This window comes from Endocarpon pusillum, assembly GCF_000464535.1.
Source record: "Endocarpon pusillum Z07020 unplaced genomic scaffold C698727, whole genome shotgun sequence".
Taxonomy (NCBI): Eukaryota; Fungi; Ascomycota; class Eurotiomycetes; order Verrucariales; family Verrucariaceae; genus Endocarpon; species Endocarpon pusillum.
In genome coordinates, this window is record NW_006913508.1 from 133710 (window position 1) to 152839 (window position 19130).

Genomic DNA, 19130 nt, shown 5'->3' on the forward strand with positions numbered 1-19130 from the left:
GCCAACCCCGACCCCATAGCCTGGGTATGCTGCCGCTGCTGGGTTGGAGGGGGAGCCGTACCCGCCGTAGGATGCTTGGGAGGGCGTGGTGTGCCCGGAGACGTGCCCCGGAGAGCCGTAGGAGGATGGGTAGAATTGAAGGTTTTGGGCTGAGGAGGTCGAGGCGGGTTGGGCGTTGTAGCCTTGGTTGTAGTACTGGGCCATAGTGGCCTGGGAGATGTATGTTGTGCGCAGGGGAGCAGTGATGAGTTGCTGCGCTGTAGAAAATCTACAGTAGTAGTATACGAGGCAGGCAATCTTCTGAGAAGCGGCAGAAACTGGGCTACTATGATGATCTGAGTTGAACTGTGAGAACTGACCAAGTTGTCATTTGGAGCTTGACAGAAGTGACATTTTGTGTGCGGAGGAAGACTGCGCTCCGATTCGCTGCTGCCAGAAGCTCGCGCACAACAAATACTTTCGGACGAGAGGACTCAGGATAATTCTACAATATGTACAATCGTAGCTGTAGCTGTTGCTATAAGTAATCGATGCCGACGCCAAATTGCAGGCCTTTCCGTCCTTCCTCGCCTTTTCTGAGTACCAGCGGTAATGAAAAGTTCAGCTCGAACCTAGCCACCGGGTGAGCATAGACCAACCCCACGCCAGCAGACATGCTCGGCACTCCGTTTCCTAGCTCAGCGACAGTGTTGTAGACGCTCTCCTTGACATCCTCACTGCTCATTTCGCCCTCCTTCTCTGCCTGTCGAAGAGCCAGTAGTCGACCTCCGTTCACAAATGCTTGCATTCGTAGCGGACTTTCACGTCCAAGTCGAGGAAGGGGAACAAGGAGATTAGCACCCCCAGCGGCATAGACGTCCCCACCAACTGCATCACTGCCATCTCTGGGCCCAAGTCCAGACAGTCGAAAGCCTCGCACATCTGTGGGTGCTCCCAGCTGGAAGCGGTCGTTGATGTGCGATGCCTCCGGAGTCTGATTTGTGCCTAACGCTAAGGGGTAGAGCAGCCCAGCGCGGAGTCCTGCGTTGAAGATAACGCCACTGTCTCCCTTGATTCCTGGCAGTGGGATTGTCGACGCTGTCTGGGTGTGTACTTCTGATTTCCAGAATGCAACATCTCCCTTCAGCGGTCCCCACCCTGCTAATTCGGAGATCATTTTCATATAGTATCCGCTTGATGGTAGGATCGGGTTATTCCGTCGATCGGCAATCCAAGTGTATGAAATACTGCTTTTAAACGAGTCTCCTGCCTCTGCCCTGACTGTAGATGAAGCATTTGAAGCTAGCCCAGTGATCTGTCTCCAGTAGCCGTTGTAGCCGACTTCATGTTGAGAATTACTGCTTGTCAACCATCTCAAATTTGTCCATCCGCCTCTCAAGAACTCTTCATGGCTCGCGAAACTCCTTTGCGTTGAGCTTTGAACACCACCTATCTGCCACCTTTTATCTGGATCGCTCAGGATTGGTGTGTCGAATGCTGCCTGATATGCTGATCTTGTTCTTGTTCCCAAAGAGGCATTGACATCAAGGGTTTCTGCTCCTCCCAGAACATTCCGCCATTGTACATTCGCATAAGCAGAGCCCTCGGCATTCCCGAGATCTGTTCCGGTTTTTGCTGATATTCGACCTTTTTCTTTAGCAGTCACGTAGACAGCCACGTCTGTCGGGCTCGTGGAGGGATCTGTTTTGTCCGGTTTGTCGAAAAAGAGAGAGATGGGCTCATGATAGATACCTACAGCATAAGTAGCTGTCGCGTGCAGGCAGGGGATTCCTACCGAATCGACTGAGCTTATCTGCTCGCGCAGCACATTCTTGAAGGAGCTCTGATTGCGTATATGGTCGGTCCCGGTTGACACTTAGCAACGGGTCGAATATCCGAGCGAGGAAACTCCGTCGGGTGTTGGGCGCACCAACAACAGTGACAGAGGAGACAGTGGTGGGAAGGGTAGAGTTTTGATCGATCTGGATTTTTCACATCAATCATACGAACATGCCCGAACGGTTAGGACATGGTACCAGCTCAGCAAGTCTTTCTTCACTCTTCCTCAGTGTCGCGTCGATCCTTTCTCGAATTCTCCGTTCATGCTCCTCAACTGCTTTCAAATCGGTGGTAAAATTCAGCCGGGCATATATCTAAGGGCTTTAGTCATACAGAAGCTAGGAAAGGCCGTCTCGAACTCACGCCCTCATCTCCACCCGGTGCAGCAGCCATAATGGCTCTGTATTGAGCTTTTGATGGCTGTGATGGTTTCAACTGAAAATCACACTCGAAGCTTCAACTGCCATGCTTGCAAGCAGTGCAGCGGCGATCGGCAAAAGCTTGGCATCCAGCGCTACGTAAGTAGTAAGTTGGTGGTGCGGTGTGGCCAGACTTCTGGAACAACTTGCGACAGTTCATAGAACCCCTACGACTGGCAGGACGTTAGACGGTCGACAATCCAACAGGTGCTCGCCATCCTCCATCCTCTCGGTCTTGCGCATTCTAGATATCCCTTCTGATTCTGGTTCTGATATCCAAGTCTGAGATTCCCTCCGCACTTCAAGGACTCCTCTTTTCATCCTTTGGAAGCCACGCCGACCCTCATCCTCCATCATGGCCACCGCAGCAGCAAACAAGAGAGTAGGTTACCTTACCATCATTGACCAGTTCAGGCGGCTGATCTGCTTGAAGTTGACCAGGGAGTATGCGAATCTTCAGAAGAGTCCTCCACCTTATATCACAGCACATCCCTCAGAGGCAAACATTCTTGAGTACCGCCCCCAGCTCATTATCATTGACCGTTCCTAATATGGCTAGGTGGCATTACATACTGACGGGCCCGCCCAATACTCCTTATGAAGGTGGTCAATACTGGGGCTCATTGATGTTCCCCTCCGACTACCCCTTCGCGCCGCCTGCCATCCGTATGCACACACCGAGCGGCCGCTTTCAACCCTCCACCCGTCTGTGTCTCAGCATCAGTGACTTCCACCCCAAATCGTTCAACCCCGCTTGGTCTGTTTCGACAATACTCATTGGCCTTATGTCCTTCATGACCAGCGAGGAGATGACGACGGGAAGTATGGGCGCATCTGAATCGGAGAGGAGATGGTATGCTGCACGGTCCAGATGGTGGAACTCTACTGGTGGTGGATCGGCCTCCAAACCAACACCAGGTATACATCCAACGTCAAAGGGTGTGGGTAACATCAAAGCAGGTGATGGAGGCGCTAAGTTTCGCTTCGAATGGCCCGAGCTAGATGCTGCCAATTGGGAATGGATCAAGGAGAACAGAATCGATTCGGCTACTGGCCGTATTCTACCAGATGCCAATGACACCACATTGCAATGCTCTCCCGAAGCTGCTGCATTGAGGAGACGGCTTGGTGGTAGTGCTGGTGTGGGTGCTGTGGTCCAGGAAGGTAGGGCAGCACGTGAAGCAGGGCAGAGTTGGTTGAGGAGGAACAAACTTTGGGTCGCAGCAGGAGTTGTCTTCACTTGGGTCTTTCTTGCGAGGGTGTTCGGGGATGGCCTGGATTTGTAAGTGCCTTGCTGGCATTCGACGCAGGCGTTGCGTGCTGAATAGGGAGATTGGCATGAAGAAGGGTATCCATACAATATTCGATGAAGAGCGGCATTGCATGGAGTGTATACGGTCTTGGAGACTCGAAGTCTACTCTTATCTCGAAAGATCTCGTAGACCAGCTAGGATCATCACATTGCAGCTCCTAATCTGTTACTCGATTTCGTATAGACGTGAGCTTTTCACGGAGATCCTCTTAAACTACATGTGCAGGGAGGAGGTAGGGCGACAACGATGATGATACCAATCGTGGTCAGTACGCCCGTCACAGTGTACCTAGCGTTATCATCACTGCTTCCAAGGCCCCGTTAAAAATCTTATAGGAAGAGAAAGGCACACATAAGTGGGTAAGAAGTGCACCGTCCTTTTCCAGTTCGATCTTTGACTCGTTTCATTCAGCGTAGGGAACACCAAAGGGCAGAGAGGCCTTCGACTAATCATAATGTCTTGATGAAGTATCGGTAGACAAAGCTGCCTTGAGTTCCAGATGGCAAAAAGGCACCAAGGGATCCTCGAGCCCATTGATTTGGTCTCTAGCCCGATATTTAGACGTGCCATAAGCAGGACAGCATGAACGAATGAAGAAATCCAGCAATATCGAGTATGTACAAGAGTACCGCTAGAAGTAGATATGAACAATGGGTGACCGTCAGGAGCGTGAAGGGAGTGAGAGATCTCAGCTGTTAAATTCTTGCATTCCGTGAGTGCAACAATACTTTTCAGGACAGTGCCACTTCCACAGCAGCCGCTGGGTCCTCACATGCGTCGTCACAGATCGTCCTCGTAAATGCTAGCAGGCTGCTCAGACTTGTCTATACTCGTGAGTTGCGCTACTAAGAGCATCAATACAACCTCTGATAATGCTGCTTTTGAGCCACTGGGCGGGTTGATGTTCGACTGTTCAGAGATGTCTGAAGTATGGAAGGCTTAGAGGTGTCAGGTTAGTTATGGCTAGGTTTATGCATTCAAGAGATGTCAGAGATAAACACAAGTCCCGTCATCGAGGATATCAGATACTCACTTCGAGAACCATCTCCCTGGAGGGCTGAGTTGAGTGACATTCTTTTGTGAAGGGTGCTTGAGTTTGGAAGCCAACATGGATGTACTTATCGATGTAGCTGAGTAGCTGAATAGAACAATGCTTCGAAGTAACAGAGTAGTAGGAGATATGTGGAGTGATCAAATTGAAGTTAGGGAATGTTTGAGTTGAGTCAGCTGGTCACACTTAACCAAACAAACGATCTGTGAGCAAATCGCACCGTTCCTAGACCGCCTATGGTTTTCGATCCATCATTTCGCAGTCTGGCTTTCAACTCCTGCTGACTGCACCGGAAAGAAGTCCTTATCTTTCAATCATTCTGTCACACAGAATCCCTACAAGTAGGTCTCGAGCTCTCTCCTCTCTCGATATGAAACTCTTATGGTGTAGCTATCGCTCTCAACGCTCCCCGATACTGCTTCAATTCCAGAATCTTGTATCACTCTTCAGTTAGCAGCTAGCTTTGGAGGCGCAAAGTGGCGGAATACCAGCTGGCACGGTTCTTAGTCTGCAACGAGAGCGTCACTTTCGAGTGCATCTTTCTTTCTTTCTTTCTTTTCATGGCTCCTTCAGCACAGGGTCCTGCCTCGTCACAGAGTCTATGCAGAAGTCCCCGCCAGTTTGTCGGCCAAGTACTACGCGTCCAAGATAGACTTTGGTCGCCAGTTGAATCCGCCGAAGCTTTCTAATACATCGCCTGATACTTGTGGTCCCTTCCGAGGTTGTGAGATGCAAACGAACTAAGAACACGCTTCTGGCATGGCCTTGTATCTCGACCTGCCAGATCACACGCAATCGGATCCTTTGGTAGAGAGCGCTTTACAATTTCCAGCACAAAATGGATCTCGCAAAGCCATGTCAAAGAGTATTCGGACAGACCCTCGTAGCGACTCTCAGCACTCATGTTGAGAAATCACTTACCACGGCAGGGGCTTTTCGTTGTTTTAAAGTGGGTCAGAGGCATATATACAGCACGTGCTGAGAGCTTGCTGCGCGCAGTCGAAATGTGTTGACATAACACACGGATCGGAGAGACTGATTGCCTGAAGGCCGGTCTCACATCAATCTCAGCTTGTTGTGTGTTAAGATTTACGAGAACAGTGACACCGGAGGAGGATCAGACGAGCCGAGGCTAGTCAAGGTAGAAACACCTCCTTTGGGTGCGCCACCAGAAAAAGTAATATGCTATGATTAATATTCGGAGAAGAAATCCTTGACACTTTGGAGGAGTGGTAACGCGGTGTAAGACTGATTATCAAAAAGGCGCTGCTATTTTCCATTGGACCAAGTGCTCACGCATTTCCTTTGGGAGCGCAGTTACGAATACTGCAGGTCGTCTTTTTTAGCTCCAAAATGTTGTATCATTTTTGACGGGAAGTGGTTTCACATTTGGAACATGAAGGGGTCGAATAAATGGGATATATGGCCCGGGAGCTGGATTGTAGCGAGAAGACCACCAAGTTACCCGGTTTCCTCCATTCATGCCAAGGCTACCTCAGGGGTCATGCCAAGCATACATTAGTCACCCAGTCGTCAAATTTGGATAGATTTGGATAGATAATGTAGATGACCATCTCACCAACTTCAGGAGAGAGAAGGCTATCCTATCCTACTTCGAGCTGATGAGGATACAGCTGATAAAACTCGGAAGCAGCGCAAGTGATAACTGTCTTGTAATTTGTGACGCAATTGTACGGAGGCGATACCAGTTTCGCAAGCCTTTCCCATGTTTACTCCAACGTCAATCAAGGATGTCAACTTCAACTCCCACAGCGCCGGCTACCGAGTCTGTCACTGTCAACGGCATCAATTATAGGCCAATTCGAGAAGGCCTTGCGTCTATATTAGCTCCTTATCGTGAAGCACCAGCCGACCATGCCACCACCAAAGGCAAAAAGCCAAGGAACAACGACCAAGGCGAGCAGGCAGTCTTCTACAACCCTGTCCAGCAATTCAATCGTGATTTGAGTGTTCTTGCCATCTTAGCCTATGGTGAAGCGGCACTGGTCGAGAAGGCTGAAAGGTACCAGAAGAAGCATGGACAGACCAAGAGGCAGAGGGAGAACGCCAAGAAAAAGAAGGCAGCCAACGGAACCGCTTCTGACCCAGGCATTGAAGTGGAACCCGACCTCCGCGACAGTGATGGCTCCAGAAAACGAAAGCGAGCGGATGAGGCATCAGAAGAAGCCTTCGGCAAGGCCAGCTCTGGTCCAGACGAATATAATGCCAAGCGAACCAAAACCGATGTTCCCGAACTAGACGACGAGGAGCTGGAGATGATGCAAACGTATGAAAACGGCCAGACTCAATCTCATCCGAACAGCTTGGACGGGCCAGCAGACCAACTCGCAGAGACAGGGTCGAAGCATGGTCCCCGTTTCACGATTCTTGATGCTCTATCCGCCACTGGCCTCAGAGCTTTGCGCTATGCCAAAGAAATTCCTTTCGCCACCCGGATCATCGCCAATGACCTGTCTCGCGATGCTGCCAAATCAATCGAAATGAACATTGACCACAATGGCCTCAAAGGGAAGGTTTGCTCAAACGTTGGCGATGCTCGTGCCTATATGTACAGCAAAGTTGGGATAGAACAGACGTCTTCCTCTGGCACCTCTATCCACAGATTTGATGTCATCGATCTTGATCCCTATGGAACTGCTGCACCCTTCTTCGACTCTGCTTTACAAGCTATCCAAGATGGAGGCTTACTCTGCGTGACTTGCACCGATGCTGGAGTCTTTGCTTCGAATGGCTATCCTGAAAAAGCATACGCACTGTATGGCGGCATTCCAACGAAGGGCGCCCACTCTCACGAAGGAGGCCTTCGCTTGATTCTTCACGCCATTGCAGCTGCCGGCGCCAAATACGGCATCGCCATTGAACCTCTTCTATCTCTATCAATCGACTTCTACGCTCGCCTGTTCATTCGCATCCACAAGCAGCAGAAGGATGTAAAGCTCCTTGCCGGCACAACGATGATCGTTTACAGCTGTGACCATGGCTGCGGAGCATGGACCACGCAACTCCTTGTCAGAAATAACACGCAAAAATCCAAGAGTGGAGAGATGTACTTCAAGCACAGCTATGCCCAAGGTCCAAACGCTGCACCATTCTGTGAGCATTGCGGCAAAAAAACCCATCTCAGCGGTCCCGTATGGGCCGGCCCGCTACACAATCCCTATTTCATCCAACGCATCCTCGACAAGCTCCCTTCGCTAGACAAGACAACCTACACAACCATGCCCCGAATCGAAGGCATGCTTACCGTCGCGCTTGAAGAAGACCTTAATCTAGACCAAAAGCTCATTTCCACAACCTCGACTCCAGTCCCAGCCACAAACCCCGACCCCCAACCACGACCATCTACCCTCCCCATACCTCGCACACCCCCCTCTCAATTGGACTCGCACCCCTTCTTCTTCATCCCCAGCTACCTCGCCAAAATCCTCCACTGTCAAACCCCGTCCGAAGACTGCCTCCGAGGCGCCCTCCGCCACCTCGGCTACCGCGTCACACGCTCACACTGTAAACCTGGTTCCTTCAAAACCGATACACCTTGGACGGTGATCTGGGAGGTGATGAGGGAGTGGATGAGGACGAGAGCACCGGCCAAAGAAGGCGCAATTACGGAGGGGATGGCGGGCTGGGGGATTCTGGGGAGACTAAGGGGGAGCGAGAGGGCGAGATCGCAGGATTGGAAATACGAGGTGGAGGGGTTGGTGAGGAAGGCGGGTACGGTAGATGAGATCAAGACAGGGCTCGAGGCTGCACTGTTCAGGTTGGGAAGGGAGGGATCAGACAATGGTGGTGGTGGTGGTGGTGCGCGTGTTGGACAGATGAAGAAGGACAGGGCAGATGGCGTTAGCGAGAGCGAAGCGGAGGCGGAGGTAGAAACTGAAAAGAAGAACGAAGAGGTGAGCGCCACCGATGCAAGCAAGCTCGAGATCATCTTCGACGAAGCATTAGGCAAGGAAAAATCTCCGCGAAAACTGTGTCGATACCAACTCAACCCGCGACCGAACTGGGGTCCGATGAATCGAGCTGCAGGTAGTTGAGTTGACAAGGCCCCCAACGAACAGAACGTCGGAGGGCGAAAACATGGAGACAGACAGAGAGAGAAAACATATTCGATCAGCTTGCAAGGCAAACCAAGCGATCGGTGAACATGATGATGTGATGTGATGCGATATGATACGTGAGCCAGCTCCCCTGAAACCCCCCTTTCGTCATGATGTATTTTCAACAACGACGCGTTTGATTTCGTTTGCCCATCGCATCTCTCACATCCGACTCCGACTCCGACTCCGACTCCGACCCCTACCCTTACTCCTAGCAAAATATAGTAGTTAGTAGTACTACGTATGATGCATTGCACGCAGCGCAGACGAGACATTCCTCCCATCGCCAGCCAGCCAGCCAGCCAACCCAGCGCCTGGGCTTTTTTTCTCCACGCTACACCAAGCACTCAACTCGATAGGCTTAATTTGGTATATCAGGAGCCCTGACTGCTTGCTTGCTTGCTTGCTTGCTTTCGCCCCTCTTCCCCCTCCTATTCTTCCTCTTCTCTGCTGGGGAGTAAGGATTCGTTGGTCAACGACTCTCGCTCGGTTGATTCATTCGTAAGTTCGTTCGAAACGGGGGGGAGAAGACATCAAAAGAGAGTGACGGACGGGGAAAACAGGTAGCCTCGCTTGAGTGGGTGAGTGAGCGAGGGAAGCTGGCTTACAGGAACGCCTGCGATCTGTTGACTGAATGGTCTGTCGAGGTTACGGATTGAAGATTGAATGGACTCCAACCTGTTTCGATGTAATGCTAAGTCGGGTACGCTTTGGAGGATGCAGTCCCCAAGGTGATGGAATCAGATCCTGTTCTCGTGTCCCATTTCGTAGTGTCCTTCTCTATCTAGGATCGAAACTGGTGCTGCGTCTATGTGCTGCTGACAACCAGTCCAATGCTCCAACCTATGCAGTAATCTTCAATCGTGAGCCGTGCGGGATGCCAGTTCGCATTCAGCCGCCCGTGCAAACTGTCCCGCCATACCCAACAGCTCTGGGACTCTAACAGCTTTCTCACAGTCCGTCATGAATGCTTGAGATTCGGTGATAAAGATCCCTGACCACTTCCTCCTTCCCAGTCTGCAAACAACCTCATTAGCCTTCTCTCATGGACGCTTCTCACTTAAGATCAACGGACACATACCCTTAACGAGAACAAGGCGGGCTTTCCATCCTCCATGCCGGTCAGATAGAGCGTCTTACCCGTCGGCTCCTGCCCATCCACCGTACCGAACTTCATGCCTTTGAATATTGGTGTATTCAGCACCACCCGGTGCACACCGTCCGTACGCATGATCAGCCGAGCTTTCTGTTCTAGCGCCTCTTCCGGGTCTTCCTTGAGTGGATAATGAACGTTGAGTTTCACGGTTCCCACCCCTCGCTCTTTCCATTCTTTCTCGTAATGAAAGAGCTTCGCTCGACATGAGAACATGGTTTCTTCTTCTTCCTCGCCGGTTTCCGCTAGACTTGGATCAGCATCAGTGGTATGAATATTAGTTGCAGACACTCACTTGGCTGTTCATAAAACCTACTATCTCTCTCATTCGTCTCATCATCCGCCTTCGAGCTTGCAGCATCATTGTTCTCGTCTTCGTCCTCGTCGTCCTCGTCGGTCTTTCCGAATGGCTTTGACGAGGTGCTCCCAATGATACCGGTGGGCCCGCCAGACGGAGCGAAGCTGGAGGTGACAGTCTTCGTGCCACCAAAGCCTGAACCCAATACACCGCCAAACCCACCTCCACCAAGGCTACCAAACCCAGACGCCGCCTTTGCAGCAAAAGGGGATGCTCCACCAAAGCCCGAAGACGAGCCGAGGCCGCTGCCCGGTTTAGGCCCAAAAGATCCAAATCCAGATCCCGAGCCAGGGCCAGAAGACGTACCTAAGCTTGAGAAGGGCGATTTGCCGGAGCTGGCAAAAGCAGAAAGCCCAGATGATGCGAATGCGGAGGATGAGGTCTGTTGCTTTTCCACTGCTGCGGCCTCAGGTTCGGGTGACTTTGTCGCGGTTAATGGAGACCTAGGTGATGCTAATGTTCCAAAAGGAGATACAGCAGAGGTGTTGGCAAATCCAGATGACTGTTCAACCTAGCATAAGCAGTCAGCATGAAGCAATACACCACCGCTCATCGAGTCAAATTCATTTCCATACCTTTGGAGACACCTGCTCTGTGTCAGTCGCTTTCTTGCCCTCTTGCGAAGCATCTCGATGTCTCTTCTTATCGGGCTCGCCCTTATCACTATTCGTGGTGGTTCGAGTCAATTCGTCCCCTGTCTCCGAGGGTTGCTTTTGTGATGGAATCGCAGGCTTCTCTTCTTTCTCAAATATACCACCTTCGCCGTCATGATCTCTGTCGAACTGATCTCGGCTGCGTTTCTTCTTCGGGCTTTGATTCCCAGTTACCGCGTCGTCATGATCATCCATCGACGGTGCCTCGACCATAAGTCCAGCACCACCAGGGGACTTCTCTGCTTCCACGTCATGCTCTTCGGTCAAGGGCACTACTTGTTCCTTGTCTACCCTGCCGTTCATTGTACTTATCTTGCTCGACGACATATCCCTGGATCGCATTCTTTTGTGGGTACCCTCCGCTTGTGTAGGGTCATTTTGCGTAACTGTGTCGATACTGATCATGGACTCATTCTGTAAATCGTCAAAAGACCTCTTTCGTGCTGGTCTACCTCGTAACGGCGAGGTTGTGTCTGTAAGCATCGTGTCTTCTGGAGTATAGTCCTCTTCCTCAGCTGAGGACGCTGCACTAACGTTGTCCGCATTGCCTCGGTCCTTGTTCTTCTTGACATGGGCAGATAAGCCAGCAATCGATGTTTCCTTCAATTTCTCTCTGACTGGCTTTTCTGTGCCATCATTGTCAGAGGCACCTGACAGAGGTGATGCAGTCCGAGACGCTTGTTTAGTCTGCTCAGTGGTCACTGGCAAATCTTTCCTTTCGTCTGAGGACATTTTGTTGGCAGACTCTGTCTTCGTGCTCCGTGCTCCTCCACGTCCTGGTCCAAAAGGATTTGGATAAAGCCACACACAATGTCAGCCTCAGTGGAAACACACAGGAAACTGTAGAACGTGGGTCGGAGAAGAGGTAGGATACTCGATATCTGCCTGAACCCGAATTCACCGAGTTCAAGAGGATCAATCGCGGTGGGGCAAGTTTGATGTGTTGTGTACTCAAGGACTCGGCCGATGTTATTCAACGCCAGTCAGGGATCTTGAGCGAGGTTCAAGAATCTTCAACCCTGATCTGCTTTAATATGAGTATCTGATCGTTCTTGTAGAGCGTTATCATTGATGGGAATTTTTACCCCAAGTCGAAGTGTGGTTGGTGGATATTGCCTCGGAAAGTCACATTTGGTGGATCCCGCCCCGAATCCACACGAAACAAAATGACTGGAAGCGTTCTTTGTGATGTGGTCCCAATTTGAAGCCTCCGGGTGGAGTTTCAGTCCTGCGTCAATCACTTTGATGTCGAATGTTTGACTCGCCAATCTCCAAATTACACAAATGTGCCCCGCAGCGGCGCCTTCGTTTTAGAGCCTCAGGCGCGTCCACGATCGATCTGGCCAGTGATCTACATGCTATGTCCGCGTGTGCAATTCACTTGTCCCGCATGGTTCACATACTAATTTAGTATTAGTAATTCCAGATCAATTGAGCTGGGCATCCGCATGCCCCATCTAGCTAATGAAACAGAGGCATCCAAGGCCAACATAGAAAACCAGTAATGGGTATACCGCGAGACCAACCCGATTCTTGATCACACCAGAACCGCCCAGTATGCTGACTCCAGCTGCTAATGACCAACCAACAAGGACAATGTAAACGGGGATGCGAGCAATGGAGGGAAGGCCCAGGGCGCTGAGGAGAGCGGCGATGACGAGAGGAAAGAGGGTATATCCGATAATGCAAACGGACTGCATGAACGAGCTGGACGACATAGTCAGTGACAGCTTGATGAGGATATTAGAAGTTCTTACATATTGCCACCCAGAAGCTTGATCTGTGCGGTTACAACTGCTTCTCCGATCCATACGATTGAGAAAACGCCCGAGAAGATGAGATCTCCCTGAGCACTTGATGCTGCTATCGAGAGGAACATGCTGAGTAAAAGGCAAAACACCAGAGGGCCCCTATCATAATCTGTTAGCACTCCTTAACCTGTGTTGATTCCACGGCATACCATAAATCCCAATCTCGGAGGCCTTCACTCATTCCCCCTTGTAAGATACCATCCGCGTCTGGCCACCTTCCTACCATCCCACGGAGGCCTCTCCCAAATCCGTCCATTTCTCCACGTTCTGCAGCAGCTATTCCACCACCCCTCTGCAGCATTCCTCCAAGCAGATATTTAGGCCACAGCACCTGCTTCATCTTCTCCCATACTGCCAGCAAGTCTCTCGACACGGTTTGCCAAACGCTCTCGTCGATCGTATTTTGCGGCGCTCTTCGATCTTCACCAGGTATGGAGGAGGTTAGGTAGCTTTGAGAGACGGGCGTGCGAGAGGAGGACGAGTGGATGTTGCCTGTCAGTGGAGCACGATCCGATATGATCTGAACAGGATCATCTGCGTCATTGTCTGAGTCTCAGGTCAGTGTGAGTTCGCCTTGCATGCCTGACAGAGGACATGACTTGCCATCGGGATCTATCAGGTCCTGCTCAATAACGGGGTCGTTCTCGTAGGGGTTGCCAGAGACTGCGCTGGGCATCATCGCCATTAAAAGACAATTTTCATTGGCGAGCTATCAAGTGGAGTGAGCTTGAGACTGTATAATGACACTCTCAATTGGGTATAAACATGACATTCTCTGCCTATATCGGATTGTAAAGCTGGCACGACCACCAGTACGTAGCAGTTGGAGAATTGCCGTGCCAAGGATAGAGGTCTTTGGGTGGCTGCATGATCGGGTACGCTAACTAGACTAGTAGGTACGTACTACGTAGTAGTAAGCAACTTGAACGTACCTGGTTAACAATCTTTAAACCATCCGGCTGATCCACCCTTTTCATACTACTAAGACATTTCAAGTACCGTTGCCACCTATAGGGAGCATAAGATCTCAATCGTTCAGCTAATATCAAGTACCTTGCTCTAGATTAATAGCCCCGAAACTTTTGACTTAGCAACAATCCACGGCCACATCTTGCATTCCAACTTCGATCGGGTATCCCAGCTGCCTGACCAGTTCAGATCTCAGCCTTCCGTCTATTAGAGCAAGGCTATCTTGCTAGGAAGTGGCAGCTGGATAGGGTCCCTAAAGCTTGTTTCGGTATTATATAGTAACATGTAAGACATGCTAAGCCTCAATCCCGCGGCTGAAGTAGTACTACTCCATTAAGCAGCTGGTCTAACAGGGCAATTAAGCGATGCGCGTGCATTTGGTATGATATCCACAATACTGGAAAGTGATCCCCAAAATCATTGGTCCTTATCCGCGTTCGACGCAGCTTGGAATGCTCCTAAGGTTGGACTGGACATTCTGGCTGGTAGACTATCTCGTGATATGTCTTGCGCCAAAGATAGCTGATGTCGTACCCTATGTAATTAGCGTGCACCTCTGACCCCTCGCGTCATCCATATACAAAAGAGTGGTTCGCCGACTATAAATCTTCCCATTACTACGTAGTTGAGCGATTCTCGGTGGCACCTTGTATGAGCCAATGATAATTACTGCTACTTTACGGCAGTGCGGTGGATGCTCATCGAAGCCATGCAGCCTAAGAAAATTGCACATGGCTGATTATTACGATGTAGCTCCGAACGGGTTAAGGGAGAGGTGCATACACCTGCTGAAGGATTGCTCGATATCTCAGTCATAGGCATCACAAACAGTCATCCACCCGCGGCAGTTGCTGAATTCAGCCCAAACGCTTTGCTGAAAGTACGAAGTTGTCAACATCCAGCATCCTCAAAGGTGTCATTGAGGACTGAAACAGTGACTCGAGAGTGCAGCATCTGTAGTCGTCCGATGTGGTGGTACCATGGACGAGCCAATTGATTGATTCTAAAATGCTTTAAGCCGTTCTGTCTAAGTGGTCATAGCATTAGAAAGCGTTGATAAGCTTCTAGTGAGAGGAAGTCAGAAGGTGACAAAGTAATGCCTCTATGTTCGAGACATACGGAAGGCAGCGGCAGCAACAGTATGGCAAGCGTGCTGCAGCCCACTCGGCTTACGTTCCATACAACCGTGCGTTGGCACGCGGTAAGATCTTTGGATTCTCTCCTAAGTCCACTTGTACACGTCAGGTACATACTATTCATTCTCGCCAACATTTATCGAAGCTGTACGAGCCTTTTCTCCTCGTCGACGATGTAATATAGCCTGTCGTTGTAGACCACAACTGAAATGAGATTCATCTGTATATCGATACTGTTGAAAGTCTGAAATCTGATATCGTCGACGCTCAAATGCCCAGATAATACGCTCATCATTGTTGATTTTGGAAGGTATTTTTTCTGCTCTGCGCGATAGGCTTCCACTCCAAATTCAGCTATACTTCTTTGAATCGCGCGTTCAGATCCTGTTGCCAGACCAAGAGAGGCTGCATTGGCGTAATGAGTAGCAGTATTATTTCGAAATGATAAATTCTCTGCTATTTCTATTACCTAGCATTCATAGGGGGCGAGGACCCGCTTTCGACCACGGTTATGTACTAAATCTGTACGGCGCGCGGATCTGGACTTGAGGATTCGATAGCCAGTAGCTTCAGGGACTCTGTGGGCTTTAAACAGCCCACGTCGAGGCCATTTGCATGCTGTAAGCTCTGTGTCGCGAATAAGGCGCGTACGTCGCGGTGTGTCAACAATAGTAGATGGCTTGCGCGGAGACGCAGGGAGTGGCTTAAATGACTGGTTAATCGTACGCATGTTTTTCTGCTTGTTCTGTTAGGCCTAGGCATTTCAGAGATCTAATACAGCTTGTGGTTGTTGATTGATTGATATTTGAAGCTATTGGGTGGGTGAGGAGGGTGAGAACTATCATTATTTTTGGCACCGTCCTCCGGGCCGAAGCTTGGCGCCAAAATTTACGGGACTTCTCAGATTCCTGCTATGCTACACGGCTATTTAATAGGGGATAGGGCGCCCATTTCGCTCGTTTAGGGCAGCTACTCTATCTGGCATCGTTGAGATAGCCCTATTAATCTCCTCGATGGTTATTTTATCCCACTCCTCTTGAATAGCGCGCCACAAAATGGCTTCTTCGAAGATAACGCCCCTGGACTTCAACCTCTGCTTGATTATCCTCCAGATAGTCTCAATAGGGTTGAGATCTGGCGAATTCGGAGGATTTGATTCCCATTGGATATTAAGGCGGGCTTTGAGAGCTTTGACCTTATTAAATCCCTTGCCTTTGGTTCCATGAGGCCCATCATTATCTTCGATCAAAACGCAATTCTTATCCCAATCAGAAGCGACGATTTGCTGAAGAATAACCATGTAATCAGCTTGAACAAGGCGTCCCCCTATACCAGAGCCAGTATAGAAGTGGAGCTGACCCTTGAAATTCCATCTAATAACGCTGTACACGTGCACAGATTGATTTTGGCGCTTCAATCTAAATTGGGTCTTTGAGAGGGCATTTCAAGCCTTATAGCCCTTGCGACGATGAACTCGAGCCTGTCACTGTAAGCAAGTGGCAAAATAGGACTCATCACATCATCGAAACTTTTTAAATGCATCTAAATGCTAATATTGACGTTCAAATCCTTATATAATTCAAGCATCAAGATGTGCTTGTAAGAGCATTTTTTTCTGTATAGCCATAGAGGTCCCCACACCAAAATCCTTCATATTTCTTTGAATTGTACGTTCAGAGCGGGTCTTTGAGAGGGCATTTCGAGCCTCATAGCCCTTGCGACGATGAAATCGAGCCTGTCGCTGCAAGCAAGTGGCAAAATGGGACTCATCACACTATCGAAACTTCTTAAATGCTATAATTCAAGCATCAAGATGTGCTTGTAAGAGCATTTTTTTCTGTATAGCCATAGAGGTCCCCACACCAAAATCCTTCATATTTCTTTGAATTGTACGTTCAGAGCCATTAGCTATACCAACAGCCTTTGCCACCCTAAAGTGGCTTGCTAAAGCAAAGCCAAAATTCGCATCTTCCACAGCCTCTATAGCTTCGCATTCGTGTGGAGCAAGTATCTTTTTGCGACCTCGATTGTGAATTTTCTCGCTGCGGCGCGCAGTTCCTTCTTGAAGAATTCGATAGCCAGTTGTTCTAGATACACTATGTATCTTAAATAGCTCTGTACGATGCAATTTGCCAGCTGTATGGCGTGCGTCAGCGCAAGAAGGCGCGCACGGCGCGGCGTATCAAGCATCGTTTTTGGCGTTCGTGAGGCCGCAGGAGAAGGAGGATCAATCGAATAAGACTTTCGGCAGACGCGGCGTCTATTTCCCTGTTCAGAATCCATTGTTCCCTAGATTTGAGTGAGTATAGTAGAGAAACAGAGGAATGAAGAAGGGGGATCTAAGAAGTCCCGTAAATTTTGGCGCCAAGCTTCGGGCCTTGCCGCGGCTCGCTTCTAGCCATATCCCCTTGTGAAGCTGCTTATCTCAACGCAGCCAATTAAACTCCTGTGATGCAGGATGCGCGAATCATAGAAAAGCCACGTTGATCCGCACAATTTTTTATCTTCTGCTTTCGCCAGACTTTGCACCAAAACCACATTCCGATTGAATACCTTAGTACGCACAAGGCTATGGTTTCTACACTCTATCCTTCGTCTTTGCTTGCACGGCATAGCAATTATGCGCCGGCTTTTTGGTCGGAAGTTGCACGAACGCTGGATTTCGAACGATGTCGGCGAGACGAAAGACGAAAGACCCCAGATTGCTGCTTTGCAGAAGGAGGGTCCTACTTCACAAAAGAGCTTTCCTGTCGGCATCAAAGCGCTATATTCTTCTCAATGGAGCGTCGTTGAGTAAGTCGCAAATCTTATTACCTATTGGAGCCATACCCGATTCCCAAATCTATTCTTCTCTTCTTCGGATACCTTGATTCGTCGCTGACAAAGTCGGAACTGCAGCATTGTATTTGTTCACGGATTGACTGGAGATCGTGAAAAGACCTGGGCTTTGGAAAATCAAGAACCTTGGCCGAAGACTTTATTGCCGACCGAGCTGCCCAACATTCGTGTGTTAACATTCGGTTATGATGCTAACGTAGTGAACCTCGGTGGTGTAGTATCCGAGAATCGCATCGCTAACCATACCATGAACTTAATAACAGCACTCGCGAGCTATCGCGAAAAGGATGACACTGTGAGTACATCCAAATCCCCCACAATGGTAGAACTAATATGATTTTAAGCAAGAACGTCCAATCATATTTGTGTGCCACAGTTTAGGTGGACCTGTTTGTCAAGATGTGAGTTAGACTGAGGTTAGTGAGATGACATACTGACACTTCCGGAAGGCCCTCATCCATGCACGAGAAAGACCAGAACTACATCTGAAGCAGATTTATTTCTGCTGTCGCGGCATCGTCTTCCTTGGAACGCCTCATCGAGGGGCAGGGCTTGCCAAGTGGGGTGAAATGCTGGCGCGTGCTCTTGGGTTGATTAAGCAAACAAATTCAGGAATACTAGAAGTCCTAACACGGGAGACTGAGGTTCTTGCACGTGTTCAGGACGGCTTTTTCACCATGATCCGGTCGCGAAATCAAGAGAAATTGCCTCCTGTAGATATCACTTGTTTTTTTGAGGAGCTACCGCTGGCTGGAATTGGACTTGTGGGTAGATAAGTTCCTCAAGCCTGACCAAGTACTGATTTTACTTCACCCAGGTCGTTCCTCGAGAATCCGCCGCAGTGCCAGGCTATATACCCATCTCAATCCGACAGAACCATATGGATATGACAAAATTTGCCTATGACGAGGACCCAGGATTTACGGCAGTGGTTGGAGAGCTCAGGCGGTGGATTCGCCAGATAGCAAACCCCATTCCGAAACCAGCGGAATCACCAAAATGTACGTAAAAGCGTAGTGCGGTGCTCAACCTAGTGCTGAAAAGGTCGAAAAAGCTCTGACTATCTCTAAAAAGAGTTTCTCGCATCGATTGGCCCCCGTCGGTACATTGACATTGATGATCGAGTTCAGGGAACCTGCACGTGGTCCGTAGAAACCGCACAGTATCATTCATGGTTGTATGGCGAGCAGTCGTCAGTTTTGTGGGTTACTGGCGGTGCGGGCTCCGGAAAAACGACTTTGACTAATTATCTAGTTGAGCATCTCAAGGAGCAGTACGATACCACTTACGGTTATCATTTTGAGCACGTTGTCTGCTCTTTCTTCTGCTCCCGAGATGTTGAAGGCTTGCACGACGGGAGATCTCTGTTACGGGATCTCGTGCTCCAACTTGCGGAGTCAAGGAAGAAAGTGATTTGTCAAATCAAGACAACTTACGGTACAGCGAAGCGAGAGTATGATTCATCTTTTGAAGATATGTGGCGAACATTTGAA

General features: G+C 49.6%; 6 protein-coding genes across 6 annotated transcripts; 3 read left to right on the top strand and 3 right to left on the bottom strand.

Annotated features, from left to right (window-relative positions):
- Window positions 1–517: 517 nt before the first annotated feature.
- On the bottom strand, window positions 518–2211 carry EPUS_02247 (uncharacterized protein; the record flags this gene model as incomplete). The annotated part of the gene is made up of 4 exons (XM_007787730.1): window positions 518–1731; window positions 1775–1961; window positions 2016–2132; window positions 2182–2211. The coding sequence occupies 4 exons, from the start codon at window positions 2209–2211 to the stop codon at window positions 518–520; spliced, it is 1548 nt and encodes a 515-aa protein (XP_007785920.1).
- A 381-nt stretch (window positions 2212–2592) lies between these two features.
- EPUS_02248 (uncharacterized protein) lies at window positions 2593–3523 on the top strand (the record flags this gene model as incomplete). The annotated part of the gene is made up of 3 exons (XM_007787731.1): window positions 2593–2619; window positions 2671–2750; window positions 2797–3523. The coding sequence occupies 3 exons, from the start codon at window positions 2593–2595 to the stop codon at window positions 3521–3523; spliced, it is 834 nt and encodes a 277-aa protein (XP_007785921.1).
- Window positions 3524–6352: 2829 nt separating this feature from the next.
- EPUS_02249 (uncharacterized protein) lies at window positions 6353–8656 on the top strand (the record flags this gene model as incomplete). The annotated part of the gene is made up of 1 exon (XM_007787732.1): window positions 6353–8656. One exon carries the CDS (start codon window positions 6353–6355, stop codon window positions 8654–8656), a length of 2304 nt encoding a protein of 767 aa, XP_007785922.1.
- Window positions 8657–9670: 1014 nt separating this feature from the next.
- EPUS_02250 (uncharacterized protein) lies at window positions 9671–11615 on the bottom strand (the record flags this gene model as incomplete). The annotated part of the gene is made up of 4 exons (XM_007787733.1): window positions 9671–9736; window positions 9801–10117; window positions 10168–10741; window positions 10806–11615. The coding sequence occupies 4 exons, from the start codon at window positions 11613–11615 to the stop codon at window positions 9671–9673; spliced, it is 1767 nt and encodes a 588-aa protein (XP_007785923.1).
- A 725-nt stretch (window positions 11616–12340) lies between these two features.
- Window positions 12341–13370, bottom strand: EPUS_02251 (uncharacterized protein; the record flags this gene model as incomplete). Its single annotated transcript, XM_007787734.1, has 4 exons — window positions 12341–12590; window positions 12641–12793; window positions 12844–13240; window positions 13289–13370. The coding sequence occupies 4 exons, from the start codon at window positions 13368–13370 to the stop codon at window positions 12341–12343; spliced, it is 882 nt and encodes a 293-aa protein (XP_007785924.1).
- A 4049-nt stretch (window positions 13371–17419) lies between these two features.
- Window positions 17420–18646, top strand: EPUS_02252 (uncharacterized protein; the record flags this gene model as incomplete). The annotated part of the gene is made up of 5 exons (XM_007787735.1): window positions 17420–17592; window positions 17698–17932; window positions 17982–18038; window positions 18087–18401; window positions 18455–18646. 5 exons carry the CDS (start codon window positions 17420–17422, stop codon window positions 18644–18646), a joined length of 972 nt encoding a protein of 323 aa, XP_007785925.1.
- Window positions 18647–19130: the final 484 nt, after the last annotated feature.